This window comes from Dendrobium catenatum, unplaced genomic scaffold (genome assembly GCF_001605985.2).
Source record: "Dendrobium catenatum unplaced genomic scaffold, ASM160598v2 fragScaff_scaffold_124, whole genome shotgun sequence".
In the NCBI taxonomy this organism is placed as follows: Eukaryota; Viridiplantae; Streptophyta; class Magnoliopsida; order Asparagales; family Orchidaceae; genus Dendrobium; species Dendrobium catenatum.
Genome location: NW_021318586.1, coordinates 873,820 through 890,935, shown reverse-complemented (window position 1 = coordinate 890,935; position 17,116 = coordinate 873,820). Strand labels below are relative to the sequence as shown.

General features: G+C 37.2%; 1 protein-coding gene across 1 annotated transcript in view; it reads right to left on the bottom strand.

Annotated features, from left to right (window-relative positions):
* LOC110114602 (peptidyl-prolyl cis-trans isomerase PASTICCINO1) overlaps positions 1-15,152 on the bottom strand; it is a gene marked incomplete at its 5' end in the record, with an annotated part of 49,930 nt that extends 34,778 nt beyond the window's left edge. Inside the window, 6 exon segments of the mRNA XM_020847533.2 lie at positions 6,263-6,320; positions 6,544-6,702; positions 7,058-7,139; positions 7,282-7,340; positions 13,394-13,426; positions 15,030-15,152. Of these exon segments, the coding sequence (XP_020703192.1) occupies positions 6,263-6,320; positions 6,544-6,702; positions 7,058-7,139; positions 7,282-7,340; positions 13,394-13,426; positions 15,030-15,152 (514 nt within the window).
* Between the last annotated feature and the right edge of the window lie 1,964 nt (positions 15,153-17,116).

The window sequence follows — 17,116 nt, the reverse complement described above, 5'->3', positions numbered from 1 at the left end:
CCACCCCAATCATCGACCCAATCAGGAACTTTTAGGACGCAACACTCCTTGGAGAGATAATGATACCCAACTGCTTAAGAACATTCATATAGATGCCCCGTCTTTCGACGATACATTAGACCCCCAGGTTTTCCTAGATTAGCTCAAGGAAATGGACAGTTATTTAATTGGTATAATATTTTCGAGTAACGAAAAGTTAGGTTCGCCGAGATGAAGCTAACGGGTAGAGCTAATCAGTACTGGACGAACCTTGAACATATGCATGAGACCCGAGGAGAATACTCTGTTACTAACTGGGGGACGATGAAACAAGAGTTAAAACAAAAATATCTCCCTCCTCCCTACTATTTTAGACTTTTGGATTGTTGGAATAAATTGACCCAGGGAAGCAAACCCGTCAAGGAGTACATTTCGACCTTTGATGATTTCATGATCCGCTGTAGTGGGGAAGAGATCATGACTACTGCCCAACTTCTTTCGATGTTTAGAGCCAGATTAAGAGAAGATCTTCGTAATCAGCTTTTTGCCAGAGTGAACACTTTGGAAGCCGATTGTAGTCTTGTGTTAGATTTAGAAGAATCTAGGAGCCACACCCCTTCTAGGAACCAAAACCCTCATCCTAACCCTTTCAAATCCTCCTCTAGTCAACCTTACAACAAACCCACTAGACCCACGACTAGTCGACCTACCCCTTGCGAGGCCCAACCTCGCCCTAACTATAAAGGTAAAACACTGGAATAGGAAACACCCAAGACCCCTGGTGGCACTAAATGTTTTCAATGCCGTGGTTACGGGCACATTGCCTCTCAATGTTTCAGCCCGTTTAAAGTCACCATTTTTGAGGAAGTCACCAAAGAAGAGGATGAACCGGACATCGAACTAATTCACCACATTGACGAGATGACTAATTTTTCTGTGAAAACGATACTGTTGTGATCAACTGTCTCCAAAAGGTGGACCACTTAGACCTACAAGTTGTTAGGTGTGCTCTTTCACAACCTTGTTAGGTGTGCTCTTTCACAACCTAAGTTGAGCGACGACTGGCAAAGGACATCAATATTCTACACTTTCACTAAGATAGGTGACAAGAACTGCAAGGTCATCATTGACAGTGGGAGATGTATTAATGTTATGTCATCTGCTATGATTTCTAAGCTTCACTTGAAAATCGCACAGCACCCGAATCCCTATATGGTCGGATGAATCAATTCGACCACCTTAGAAATGAAAGATAAGAGTCTCATCCATATTGAGTTTGTGGGAAACAAAGAGAAGATTCGGTGCGATGATCTAACTATGGATGTTGGCTAGATCATTCTCGGCCGCCCCTAGTTGTTCGATAATGATGTGCACATTTATGGACGATCAAACACCTGCGTGTTTGAGCACGAGGGCAAGAAGATTAAACTCCTACCCACCCAACCTAAGTCTATCAAGGAGAATGTTAAACCCAACTCCCTAAACCCAACGCAGGCTTGAATGTTTTAACCGCTGAAGACTTGGATACTGAATTAGAGTCAAGATCTCCCCTCTACGCCTTGGTAGCTTGGGAAGTGAGTGTGACCCAGGAAGAGCCTGTCCTCGAGGAAGTAAAAACTCTCCTCAAAACTTTCGCTGACATCTTCTCGAAAGATCTGGCCCACCAATTACCACCTTTAAGGGACATTCAACACGTTATTGACTTAGTGCCCAGAGCTTTCCTTGCCCAACTTACCCCATTACCGCATGAATCCAACTGAGCACGTTGAGCTCAAGAAACAAGTCGACGAGTTATTACAACGAGGGTTTATCAAGGAGAGCCTCAGTCCTTGTGTTGTTCCTTCCCTTCTAACCCCTAAGAAAGATGGGTTATGGAGAATGTGTGTTGATAGTCGCGCTATCAACAAAATCACGGTCAAGTATCGTTTCCCCATCCCTCGATTAGATGACATGTTAGACATGATGATCGGAGCCACACTTTTTTCTAAAATTGACCTTAAAAGTGGCTACCATCATATTAGGATCCGTCTGGGTGACGAATGGAAAACTGCTTTCAAAATCAAGGATGGACTATATGAGTGGACAGTGATGCCTTTTAGCCTGAGCAATGCTGCAAGTACGTTTATGAGAGTGATGACCCAGGTCCTCAAACCTTTCCTAGGGAAATTTGTAGTGGTCTACTTTGATGATATTCTGATTTATAGTAACTCGGTGGATCAACACTTAGATCATTCAAGGCAAGTCTGCGAAGTCTTGAGGAAAGATCAATTGTTTGTTAATCCCAAGAAATGTACATTCCTCACTAATCACGTAATCTTTCTTGGATTTATTATATCCTCCCAAGGCATATCCGCTGACCCGGAGAAAGTCCGAGTGGCACGAGCCTAAGAACATCAGAGATCTTAGGAGTTTTCATGTACTGGCCACCTTCTATCGGAGGTTTATCAGAAACTTTAGCACTATAGTGGCCCCAATAACAGATTGCCTAAAGAAGGAAGAATTTCATTGGACTACTTATGCCACTAGAGCATTTAAGGAAATTAAGAAACACATGGTAGAAATCCCAGTCATGAGATTACCAAATTTTTCTAAGTAATTGGCATTGGTGGAGTCCTTTCAAAAGAGGGACATTCAGTCGCTTATTTTAGTGAGAAGTTGAATGACATTAGACAACGATACTCCACCTTTGATAAAGAGTTCTACGCTATTATTCAATCTCTTAGATATTGGAGATATTATCTACTTCCCCAAGAATTTGTCATCTTTTCGGATCATGAAGCGTTAAGATATATTAATTCTCAAAAGAAATTTAATGCCCGACACGAGAGGTGGGACGAATTCCTGCAAGAGTACACGTATACCATGAGGCATAAAGCAGGATCTGAAAATAAGGCTACAGACGCCTTAAGTCGTCGAATAATGATCACCCGTGAGAAAAGAACTAAGGTGATTGGCTTTGAGCATATCAAAGGAGACTATAAGGACTGCCCTGTTTTTTATGAAATCTATAATTCCTTAACCTCTGGAAGTGACCGCACTATCGATGATTTCCTAATAGAAGATGGGTACCTATTCCGAGCAAAATAACTCTGTACTCCCAAAACGTCACTTCGAGAATACCTCGTTTAGGAGTTACATGCGGGAGAGTTAGCTGGCTACTTTTGGCAATCTAAGACTATCGCCGCCGTAGAGAATCGATTCTATTGGTCGAGTCTAAAGCATGATGTTAGTAAACTTTTGAGGAGATTTCACACCTGTCAACTCGCAAAGCAACGCAAACAGAACATGAGACTCTACACTCCACTCCCCGTACCTAATTGTCTTTGGCAGGATGTATGGATTTCGTTCTTGGTTTACCAAAGACTGTGAAAAAACATGATTCCATTTGTGTAGTTGTCGATCGTTTCTTGAAAATGGCCCACTTCCTCCCTTGCTTTAAAACTTTTGATGCCTCTCGAATTGTCAAGCTCTATTTTGACGAGATCGTTAGACTTTTCATGGCTTACCAAAAACCATAGTCTCCGACAAAGATGTTAAGTGTACAAGCTATTTTTGGAAAACCCTTTGGCACAAAATGGGTACGAAACTTCAATTTTCAATGGCCTTCCACCCCCAGACCGATGGACAGACTGAATTAGTTAATAGAAGCTTAGGAAACCTTTTAAGGACTTTGGTAGACGAACATATTAGAGATTGGGATTCTAAGTTGTCTATTGCCGAATTTTCCTATAACAACTCTGTTAACATAACCACTGGCCTTAGTCCTGCTGAGATCGTGTATGGATACCTACCCAAACAACCCATTAATCTGATTCCCAAGAGTCATAGAGTTAGAACATCAGAGTCTACATCTGCATTTGCATCTCATCTACAGGAGTTACACAAATAAATTAAAAAGAAAATTGAACAAAACAACGCTAATTATAAATTTATTGCTGATCATAAAAGAAGATTTAAAGAATTTGAAGTTGGAGACTTTGTGATGGTGCGAATCCGTCTGGAGCATTTTCCTCCAGGATCTGCAAAGAAGTTGCATGCAAGAAGCGCTGGACCTTTCAAGATAATTTCAAAGATAAATAGTAATGCTTACGTGCTGGACCTCCCCAAAGGTTTTAACATTAATCCTACATTTAATATATAAGATCTAGTAACCTTTGAGGGACCAGAGTTTAACCCCAATAATCCACTTGCAAATGAGCCTTGTGCGACCACACCTGGTGAGATCCTGAGCCTACCTCCACTCCCCAATTTGCCTCAATTACCCAATGCGGAGAAGATCGAAGCCATATTAGATGATGAGATCATTACAGAGAAAGAAGGGGGACGTCGAAGATACTTAGTTCACTGGAAAGGGACCCCGCGACAGAGGATACGTGGGTTGACCGAGAGGAGCTGCAGAGTCTAGATCCAGACCTCCTAGAGAGGTACGAGAGCTCTAGGGACACTCACTCGATATGGTCAAGTTTTCTCCCACCTAGGGAGAATTATGAGGACATCGACAGACGCTACCAACAAGTTTATCGACGAAGGAATTGTAGATCTACGGCCACGATTCAGCGCCTTTACTTTTGATGCATTTCTTCATGTTATGTTTATTTAGTTTTGTTGTTTTCCGAATTTACCCCTTTCGAGAATTGTCTTGTTATTGTAGCCCAGAGGGCAATTGCGCGCACTTTTCCTTTTTCAAGATTGAGACCTATATATAGTGGTCTAATGTGTTGTAAGAATTTTGATGAATGATTAATGAAAATTTTTATTTGCTTCTTCTTCTTCTTGTGTGAGCAGTGAGCACTAGAGTGAAGGGAGAGAGAGCTCAAGGTGAGCAAGCGCAATACACACCAGTCGTTTGAAGAGTCCGCGACTCGTGGCTTTTAACTTATCTTCTTCTTTTCCTCATTTTCTCCACCCCCACCCGCCGACCACCGCCGGCCATCTCCCCCACCAAAATAACCCCACAACTCCACCTCACCAAGCCCACCCGCCAACCTAACCCCACCCAACCCGATACCTAGCTGCCCCTTGCCCATTGCCGTCGGCCCCTCACTATTCCCCCACATTATGGTGAGTTCAATCATCACAATGACTTCCTAATTTAGCTCAAGCAAGAGAGGGCAAGGTTTGAATTCTTTTGACATTCAAATTCGAATTTCAAATTATTTCCATAAAGGGAATTCTAAATAAGGAAAGTTTTTATCATGAATCCAATCTAAAATTAATTAAATTGGATTTATTATTTATTTTCCTAATCTGCAAAGGTCTATTTGGAAACTCCCAAAATTCCTCCATGACTCCTCTCTCCCCACTAGCTTGATCACAACAATCAAGGCAAGCATGGTGGCCGACCCTGAGGTCGACCACGGATTTGTCTTCGACGAGCAAGGATGGACGGATATTCTTGGATCCCCGTTCTTTGACATCTTCTTTGGCAACGACGAGACTGTTAAAGGATACATCGACCGCATCTTATACCAACTAACATTGTCGATTGAGAGCACCATCCACCGGGTCGTTGAAAAATCGTCGGTCACCCACCGCCGGATACTGCTCCATAAACAAAGGTCCTCGACGCCGCTTCCTAGTGGTAATATCCTTCTTCGTATGGTTCATCTTTCTCCGTTAAAGCCTAAGAGTGATTGAGTGAGAAGGTACTCAAGGTGAACCTCTCGTTGTTAAGTGATGGATTATGTTATGTGTACTTAGTATTTACTTTTGTCTTGAATTTTGATTGAATTGTCCGGTTAATATCAAACGCACTTCTTTGGCCTAAGCAAGTTGATTACTTTAGATTCCTAACACTTCTTTATTTGAAAGCAATAATTTTCATTAGCAAGTTTTAATCAATTGTTTCTTTAATTTCGCAAGTAACTCATAATAGTATCACATCAACTAGCTACTAGAAAATCAGAATTTTCATACTCTTCAAGTAGAACTCTACTTCAAAAGTTCAAATTGCCATTCTCATCAAGTGTACTTGCCACCTTTTTAATAACTCCTAATATATGGTCCAGAAACTTCAACAGAGGTTGATTATTACAAAGATATAAGTGCATGTGCACTCCATAAGCATCTACAGTGATTTCATCGGTAACAATCTATTCCAACATTTCCAGTTTGATCAAAATGACAAACTGGAGGCACGATGAATGAATTGGCCAAAAATAGTGAATATTCATAAGATAACTTTAACAAGGATTTTTTTTTTTTCAAAATGAAGTGATATTGAATATACACTGCCCTATCTTAAGAATTTTTAATGATTGAAACAGCTCTTAGAGATTTAAACCTTTTCCATCATGTATTCGACGCTTTATAAGGCGCCCATCACCAAGCATATCACGCACCTGTCATTTCAAGATGACATCAAAAATATTAGGCCTACTAGAAATGTAAAGATTGCATTCAACCATTTAAGCAAGGCACCAAAAGATTTTTAAATTTTACTGAAATTTCTTTCAGACAGGAAAGCAAGTCAGGCACAAAATAAGAAAATATATCTTCATTACAAAAAAGGTTGCGATAAGATTGGAGAATAGTAAGCTTATTCAGTTAGAAACATAACTTTACCTGAGTAAAATGTACAAGTTCAACTTCAAACTGAACTTCTACATGGCCTTCAGGAATTTGTATCAACGAAGAATTTGTCAAGTAGCTATCAGTCACAAATATTACAGCTTTTTCTCTTTTGGCCATTGTTCCAATTCCCATCTCAAGCCCTTTTGGTATCTAAACTAAGCATATCAATATTAAAAATCATACAAATATATAAAGAAGAAAATCTAAATAACATTCAAGCTTCTCAATGGTCTATTCATCATTGCCACATCACAATGAGTAAAATATAACTTCAAATAGAAAGCACATAAATAAATTGCACAAGCAAATCAGGTCAGAAAATGATATATCACGGCGAACTAAAAAATAATAAATCACAATGGAATTTAAAAACCGATCAAACCTACCATCCAAGAAGGATCATATATTCAAAAAGGTTATGGTCAAACATGCTCAATTTCTGGCATATACTATTGAAGATATTAAAGGACAAAAAAATTTGAAATGAGAAAAATGTTTTACAAACCTCTGATTTACCAAATGTAAAGTGATATGGATTCTTCATAAGCGGCAGGATCATTTTGCCATCGGCTGCTTTTGCAGTTATCCTGAAGATAGAAGTACCATGATGGCCATGATGAAAACATTTTCATCATACTACTGAGATACTTGATCAGCCATCAATGGCCTATCAAAGAAGAAAGAATAAATAAAAAATGCACATGACTTACTAAATGAAGACAAACATACCAAGCTTCGACTTCATAAAGCTCTCTTGGGCATTCCCATCCTTGTCCTTCGTCAATTATCTGGACCAAATAAAAAACTAAGTGAGGAAGACCCAAATAAAGAATTGGCAGATAAAAAATTCATTGAGAAGTATTCTTCTACAAATCTTCATGGTTTTGAGATAGTTGACTAATGATACAATCAACATTCAGAGTACAAGAGAAAAAATAAGATTGATGTTGGAATAAATGCCACAAAATGAGCACTTCCAGTCTTTCAGGGTAAAGGAAACGTGCCCACATTGGTTACTGTGTATATATATTATAAACTAAAATTTTCAAAATGATGAGCTTAATTTTTCCCAAGATACCAAATTTTATAAATAAAATAAAATAAAATAATTATTCCGTTATGTTCTACTAGTCAAAGTAAGCAAATTGATATATAGAAGTATATGTTAATTTGCAAGAATGTGAAAGTTATTGAATTAACATCAATTTGCATTTTCTTTTTTCATAATGTTTCCTTTGCTATTTAAGTTACTGACAGTTAGTGGATTTTTCTGTTTTCCACTTTTAAAAGCATGCAGTGACTTGATTAGGAATCAGAGAGCTGAAATTCATTTATATAACTATGAGTTACATTATATATATATATATATATAGATATTCTAAGAGAACAAATATATCCTGTTAACCTAGAAAATGAGGTGAGATACCAAATCTTTAATACAAGTAACAATTTTTTTTAAAATCTAACTTTTATAGTATTTCTTCCTATCAATCAAGAAATAAAATCATAAGATGAAAATTATGGCAACAAAAAAAGTTTCAATTTTATGATTGCTTGTTCATAATGAGAAAAGTCATAATACGAGAGATAGACCAGCAAGTGATGACCTCTGTACAAGGAAATGTGAAAGACCTCACAAAATAAGCCTTAGTAGAAACCGTACCAAAGGTATTTGACTCTTTCTTCTAAAAGTTAGAATTTTCAGATCCATCCTTGAAAGGAGGGGCCATGAACACGCTAAAGCCCATATGCATCATATGACTTTTCTAAAATAGTGTACAAACAAGGGAGAAAACCTGTAATATTTCATAAAGTAAATTGTACAGTTTTATGCATTGATCATTACAATTTATTTATTTATTCATTTTTTGAATTATACATGTGTACCGCTTATGACTTTTATATTAGTTTGAAATGTCAGCATCATGTTAATTGCTTCTTGTACTAGGGATTATGCATTTCAATGAGCATTTAGCTTACTAGTTGATGGAGCTAGCGGGGCTGTTCATTTAGCTTACTAGTTGATGAGCTAGCGGGGCTTTAAACAGGAGTTTGGCTACCCTGCATGCATAGCTGTTTTGGATGTTCAGTTTTGGGTGTAGATAGAAGACTTATCAGTAAGCTGTAGATTAAAGCTTTTGGATACAAAATTTTAAGATGACAGCCACCTTTTCTTCAAAAAGAGTTGGATGGGCAAGTGCTTTAATGTTTAAAGCTGCAAAAGGATTATAAGTGCTTGATCACATCAAACATCATTGTATAGGGCTCTGTTTAAAATTGCGCAATTAGAGGCGCGCCTTTGCGCAATTCTGCCCAAAAACGCCTCATAGCCTACGCAATTTTGGTCTTTCAAGAGGCGTACGCCTCACTGGGGCTGAGGCGCGCCTCAGAGGCGCAATTGCGCAACTCATTGTGAGGCGTACGCCTCCCTGGGTAGGGTCCACTCACTTAAAATGAGGTCTTTTTCTCTCCTTTAACCCGTATCCTTCAGCATACCCGACTTTTCTCCCTCCCGCACGCTCCAGGTCGCGATTCCGAGCTCCCGCACGCGGTCGGCCTTGCTTCCCGCCGCTCCCTCTATGAGCTAATGTTGTCACGTGTTAACAAAAAGACATTTTGATATTTAATTTCTTTAGCACCTATGATGCACCGACACTTCTCCTCAAAGAAGCGTGCAGTGTTCGACATGTATCTGACACAACACTCGTCTGACACTCTGACACGTGTCGGACACGCCGAAAACGTGTCCGATTAAAAAATTATTAAATACAAATTGGGCACACCTGTCCGACACCCGTTTCTTAAATATTTTATGAATATTTTTTTAAAATATAATTTCTTGTATTTGGCAGGATTTAAACAAAATTTCTTATTTCCTATCCACGACATCAAATCAACGTCCGCACTTAATACACATTCATCGAATATTCTCATTTTCATTTCTTTTTGGCAGTGAAGGTATTGTCATCTCCTCTCTCGGTGACTGATAAAAAGCATCAAGGCCTGACTCTCAACATCCTAATACTAATCATTTTTAGCACAAATTCTAATTAAATGACTTATTATTTCTAAAATATTTTTAAAACTATACTTATTTAGTTTTTTTATAATATTTTAAAAATATAAAACTATAATACCGTGTCCAACCCGTATCCGTGTCCTATATTTTCAATAATTGACATGTTCCGTGTCCGTGTCGTATCCGTGTCGCCGTGTCCATGTATGTGCATCATAGTTTAGCACTCATCTGATTATTAAATTTGCAAAGATGGAAAGTGTGAGAGCTCGTTCCTTTGATTTTTCCTTTCTGGATCTGATTTTCCTCCCAGGATCGTCCGGGAAGATATTGAGATCGTCCGGGACGATATTGAGATCGTCCAAGACGATCAGTGCAGTGAATACAGCTGATTTTCTGGAGTGGATCGTCCAGGCCGATTTTGGATCGTCCTGGGACGATCAGAGCATGGCACAAGTCAGAGAGCAAATCGTCCAAGAAATTAATTATCATCCTGAGATATCGTCCTGGACGATTGAATTTTGTTCACATCGTCCTGGACGATGTGGCGACGGCCGATCAGACTTGTTTTAAAAGGAAATCAGCTCGATTTGATGAGAGAGAAAATCATTTTTATAAAACAAAATATCTGAGGAGAGAGAAGGAGAAGGAAAGCAAAGGAAAAGCTGGTTTCCGGAGGCCGCGGAGCGCTTTTCGTCCGACGCCGCTGTTGGGAAAAGTGTTTATCTCGTGGTAAGGACTCCGAATCCTATTTCTGTTTTCGAAGATGTCGAGTTTTGGTATTTTTGGGCACAGATTTGTGTTTTTGTTACCGAAAAACGCGCCGTATTTTGTATTGACGAAACTTTCACCGCACAACTTTTGATATGTTATTGATATGATTTTTCTACACGTTTTGAGTATTTTCTGTAACGATTCTACCGGTTATTTTGGGTTCTGTGCGATTTTGATCGAATAGATAAATATCAGGATGTTGATTGATGTTGCTTCAGTAGAATAGAAGTCTTATAATGTTGTCGTGCACGTTCTGTATTAATTTGGTAAATTGTGATTTTTAGGAATTTTTGTGTAAATTCCGTATACTGCCGTTATGCCGCTGGATTTTCGTACGATTTCTGATTTTCTAAAATTGATGATTTGAATTGATATGCATACGTGATGGATTTATTGCTTTATTGATTTGGATTTACTGACGGATTTACGGATTTACGGACTTACTGTTATCGTACGATTTCATTGATATTTATATTCTGTCACTGCGCATTGCTACTTTTATAGATATTGTATGGATATGGATACTATGGATTCATTGGCATTGATTGATACTATTATTTCTACACTGTATTGAACTGCTGCATTTGATTCATTGCTAGTATAGACTGAGCTTTATTGTATTGATTTGATGATTTCATACCGATCGATTTAATTGACCAGATGGTATTGTTTTGATTGATTCGATTTGATACGATTGATTTGACTGATCGACTGATTTCCTACTGTTTATTGATTCTTCTACCGCTGCATTGACGACTGATTTGATTTCCGTATTTGTATAGATTTGATTCATTGATCATGTGAAATAGACTGTTATGGATTTGATTGACTGACATGCATATTGTTTCCAGTACCGTGCTTTGATTTCAGTTGTAGGTATTAGGTGACCTGCTGGGCTTTTTGAAGCTCATTATATATGGTTAATATTTCAGGTCAGGGCAAGGGAGCAGGAGATTGAGGTTGATCAGTAATCTCCAGGTCTTTGTCTTTTTTTGTTATAGTGATTCTTTTGTACTCAGGACAGGATAGATTTCAGTTTATAGTGTAGCTCCTGAGTATTGTATATGATCTTTTGAGATTTGAATCGACTTGTACATTGATGTTATAAATGTTATAGATTTTTGCTAGACTGTTTGATTGAAGTTACAGATAGCTCTGGTAAATTGTTGATGGATTGTTTGAAATTCTTTCCAAGTTAGATCTTGGGGCGTCACAGAAAGCATATTCAGAGTCCACATAGATGAGATTTCATCCCTAGTGAGAATCACCAACAATTTTGATCGACTCCAAACATAAGTCATTTTGGCCTGCACGTAACAGAGATGTCCCCGTCAAAGAATGCATGAGGAAAATTAAAGAGTAAAGCAGGAAGGAGTTAGTTAAAGCATCGAGAATAAGCTATTTGGAGCTCTACAAATAAGATTGTATCTCTTGGGATAGAGTAGAGCAATAAGAAAGCTTAAGAGAGATACAAGTTAATCAAAACAGAGTCAATGAATGTAGTTGCTAAAATAAAGGCCTCTACCAATGAGACAGAAGAGAATAAGATGAAGCAGTCTTGGGAGGATCTGAACACGCAAAATGTCGTTGCCTTCAATACAAATCACACCAAAGAAATAAAAAACTCATTCTCCCAAGAGCAATGGAAAACACATGCATTCAAGAGTTCATAACTATGAGCTCCATTGTATGGAGGCAGGATACTCGAGAGAAGCAAAGAGAAGGAGAAGAGAAGAAATACAATAAGGATAGATCGTGCTAGAAGAAATATAAGTAGAGAAGTTGCAGAGGGTGAGAAGAAGAGAGAAAGAGAGAAAAGAAAGAGCCTAAAATCTTTAATGATCCTTACTGCAATCACCAACCTCGTATTCCTTCATAAATGCTTTTCATGCATTGTGTGTATATGTATCAGTGTAACCCATCAACATGAGTTGACGATGGGATAATTTATAAAGGCCTATGTGCCTTGAAGTTAGGACCAGTTGTGATGGCTAATTGAGTATACTAAGATAGCAGTGGTCATGTGTAAGCTGGAGATTGAATTAGGGGTTTAAGAGTAGATAAAGTACGGGAAAGAGAAGGATGAAGCAGGAGTGGAAGTGAAAAAATGCAGATTAAAGCAGCAACAAATACAAAATGAAATAACAATCATAAGAAGGATTTAAAAAGAGCAGTAAAAAAGTATAAGCACATCAGATTTTCAGCAGGCAAAAAAATTCCAGCAGGCAAATTGTGAGAACTTGGGGTTGTTTTCTGCATGACATGAATAATAACTAGGAAGGTTTGGACATGGCAAGCAAAACATGGATCAGAGTTTACTCTAATTGCAAAATAACATCAAGTACTCAACAAAATTAAACGGGTTATTTGAGGAGGGGCAATTAAAACTAAAATATCCATAAGTGATTTACAAAAAACACTAGCATCTCCTCTTCCATGGTATGATTAGACATAAAATAAATATGTTGCTTTCTAAATATATCCGACATGAGAATAAAATAAAGCATGTTATGACATAAAATAACCTAGTCGCTCTCTAAATATATCTGATAAGAGAAATGATCGACTAAATGTAATGTTTCAGTATCATAATGAACAATATATGTAAGAAAATCGACTGCTGGACTTTGGTTCCCAGGCTTTTCTTAGCTGATTAAGCACATAGAAGACTGGAGGAATGGACAAATTGGAATCTTGAAGGAATCAGGTACATTCTTAAAGAGAGATGCTAGCTAATTTGATCTCTCTTGTTTAGTATAAAACCCAACTAGAAGCAACCTTGAGGATTAAAATGGCATAAAATATGGATTTTACTAAACTCTTAGAATATTTCTCATCATCATCATAACTTATCAATTATAACAGCTATTTGGGGTAGGCATCACAAGCATAAAAGATAACTAAAGTAAAAGTTTTGAGGCAAACTGAGCTAAAAACCCTAAACAATGTCAAATGAATGGATGATTATATTCTTAATTAAAACAAAAAAATGCATTAAAATAAATCAGGCTGAAAAAAATGTTTTTATGACTTCAAAATTGCTTCCAATACCTTCTTCACTACTCCCATGTCCTCGCTGACAATCTGGCAAACAAAAAGAGTAAATATTAATTCACAAGAAGAAAAATAGAAGAAAAACACGTGCAGTCCTTTGATGGAAAAACATAAATAAGAAGAATGGATTATGATAGTATTCTAAAATACCCATGAAAGCATAACATTCTTGCTTGCTACAGATTTCAAAAAGAAACTTGGCCCTCCATGACTATGATTCCAGATTAAAACATAAAAACAACAATGAATTTAAAGTTAAATGCATATTTTTGGATACTTTTGCTTGTCAGCAAGGGGACAGACCAGAAAACTGAAGTATAGACCATAGGTTCCAGGTTTCCAAGAAGAAATGAATTTGAACATATGGCAGAATTAAAGGGTTCGAAATGGTAGCGTTCCACGCTAAGCAGTTCAAGATGTGAATAATACTTAAAACGGTACACTCACTAATACCGTGAATTCAAGCTTATTTAGTTGAACTCATCATCATAGGACATTCTAGTTTTCTTTTTACCAAAACAACATGAGAACAAATTAAGTTGGCTCTATTACCAAGTGATTACAGTAAAAAGCAGAAAAAACCATGAAAATCAAACTGCATATTAAGTATTCCAGATATGATATGTAAAGCTTCAAAAGCATCACAACACGAAATAAAGCACCTATATAAACAGATACTCAATATCACACAGATATAAGATTACACATTAGTAAACTTCTGATAAAACCTTAAAGATAAGCAAGGTACAAATTTGGTGCTTCCTTGACGAGCTCAATTTTGACTTCAGGCTTTAGATCTTATGTCGAACTGAATCCCCTCAACTAAATCATGACTCAACTCTGCCGCAACCTTAAATACACAGATGTTATTTTTATTCTTATTATATTAAAAATTTACTAAAGATTTAATATTGATTTGTGGATTCTAATTTGTAAAAGGTGATTTCTTGAATGGTGATCTCAATTTTATGCTACTTGGACTAGTTTTTTATGTTTTTTATCAGAGCATTTTGCAATTTCTGTTATCGAACACATGTCAGTATCCTAAGCAATGGTAAAAATGCCAGATGAAAACAAATTTTAGACTCTACTTAAAATATGTGCACTTTTCGAAACGAGTGACTTGCATCTAACCATTTCAATTTTGGGCCATTTGCCTTCGTGCATTTAAAATACAAAAACCCAAAAAAAAAAAAAAAGAGCAAATGCACACATGTCTATGCAGGTAAATAAAAGCAATTGCTAGCATGTGATAATGGCATCCTAGAGTTTACTTAAGCCTAGTTGAAATATGTAATATCTGTCAAAAGCTACAGTGCTGAAACAGCAGCTAAACAGGGGATGCCACATTTCGAAAAAAAAATACTGTCCAAAGCAGCACCAAAAAAGTACAGCCCAACGCAGCTTTTGATGGTGCATTTCCCACCGCATTAGCTAGCAGATGAAGCCCACTAATAACAAAAGCTTTTTGGTAAAAATCAAGAAAAACTATTTTGCAATCATGACAACAAGGTGAAGTTATTATGGACAAAATAATAATGATTGTGTTAAGTAGAAGATAAAAAAATAAAAATAAAAATGAGCTTGAAGCAACTCTTATAGAAAAACAGAACATACGGCCAAACAATCTTGCCTTCGCTTTAAAGAAATCTAAAATTTCAATCTCAAAATGAAGATCAACATCTTTTGGGAAGTCCTCTGGAGCACTGACTGGACAATCGACTTCAGCATAATGCAACTCCGGTTTCATCTTAAACTGCAAAACAAGAAAATTAGCACCAAGATAATTCTTTTTTTTATAAAGGGAGAGACACTACCTTAATTCAAATAATTTCAAATAATGCAAATTAAAATACTGCCATAAAACACCACAATTCAAAATTAGAAAAATAATTTACACCACTATGACCTGTCTGCATAATAAACTGTATTCTTAGTTATAAAAATACAAGGACAACTTTATTTTCTTATAAATATCTTTAGAAAATATCGATTAATTGGCCCAGACGAAGGGTGGAGAAGCTCGCAAGCCTTCCAAGAGGTAGAAGAGGGAATGGACAAAGCTCTCAAGCTTTTCCAAGAAGAACCCATAGGTTATAGCAACTTTGCTCTCAATATTCACCAACCCATTTCATCTCAAAGCATTTCATATATATAGGCAATAGAGGGGAACTAAACAGCCCAAAATACTTCAATTCCACTCATGAATGGGGAGTTGAAAAGCCAACTGTTTTTGTACATAAATTCCAAACGGCACAGCAAACCACAAGGGAAAGCCACGGTTCCAGTAGCCAAGCATCGGAAACCAGGAGACAATTCTCGGGTCCAGCAGGAGATCATTTCTTGGTAAAAAGGGGGGAAGTCACGGCAGTAAAGGGGGCAGAGAACCGATGGGTCAACAGCAACCAAACAGGCAGCAGTAAACCGTGGGAGAGAAAACCAACAGAAAAACTGCAGCAGCCCAAGAGACGAAAGGGAGAGGAAAGGGCAAGTTCCACCCACCAAAATATGCTCACTTTACATTTAATTTCAAAACTAAACATCAACTCATAATGAGCTATACCTCCACTTGATAATAATGAGCTGGCACCACTAGAATTTTAACAACTAAAGCTCAAACCGAAAACAGCCAAGGCCCACCCGAAACCAGCCAACAGCCCAAAGGACAAGGTGGACCCCAAAGCCAGCAAACCCAAGGTAAGCTTAACCCAAACATTTTCCTACCATGATCATTGGATTTACCACCATCATTGGATAGCATAAAAAAAAATAAAAAAATAGAAAATATAACTAATATTGTTCAAAACAAAAATAATGCAAAAATCTAAATGCATCAAAAAGTGATGGAAGTAAATATGCAAGTACAAATACCATACAGGGTGTACATCTTAAACAAGTCACCACATCACAACATCCTTCATTCACCCACCTACATAATTCCAATTGGAAGACACTCAAAACAACACAAAAAGCATAACATATAGAGTGAAAAGAAAGCAAATGAATGCTCCATAAATAGCAAGAATGATTAAATAATGTGAATAGGTTTCAGACTTCATAAAAAATTCCCACTGAAACAAATGAAGAATGAGGACTCATAATGCAGAACACAATTAGTCAGCAGAAGGCTAATGATGATAATGATTAATGAATAAACCAATAGTCATCCACCATTATGGCAGCATATGTGTTGGGTTAAGCCAATAAGTTTCCATTCTCACAACAAAGCCAACAGGCATTAGTTTTAGTTGTGTTACATCTATTAGGTTACCATGCTTAAGGTTTTCCATTAATGCTTCACAATCTTCTCATACAATATTATTGATTGGCTTGGTGACATAAATGATCAGCATTCACTACTGTCTTCGATTGTTTCTTGGTGATTCAATATCTCTCAAGTAAGAAGCACAATGATACAATACCATTCATGCTGGCACACCATTTAGAAAATTCAACTCTCATACATAACTAAAATCTCATAAGACCAATCACATGGAGTCGGAGCAGGCTACTAAAAAGTTGAATCACACAAAATTTCTAGCTTTTTTAGGCCCATAATTAATTTTAGCCAAATTTTCCTTTTTTTATTTGTATTAAACGTGATAAGAATAAGCACAATCTTATCCTTAAATAGGGTTGATTTTTAATTCATAAATAGGATTGATCATATGAATTTCCAAGACTCGTTAATGAATGAAATTTGATTGTCATAATGCCACT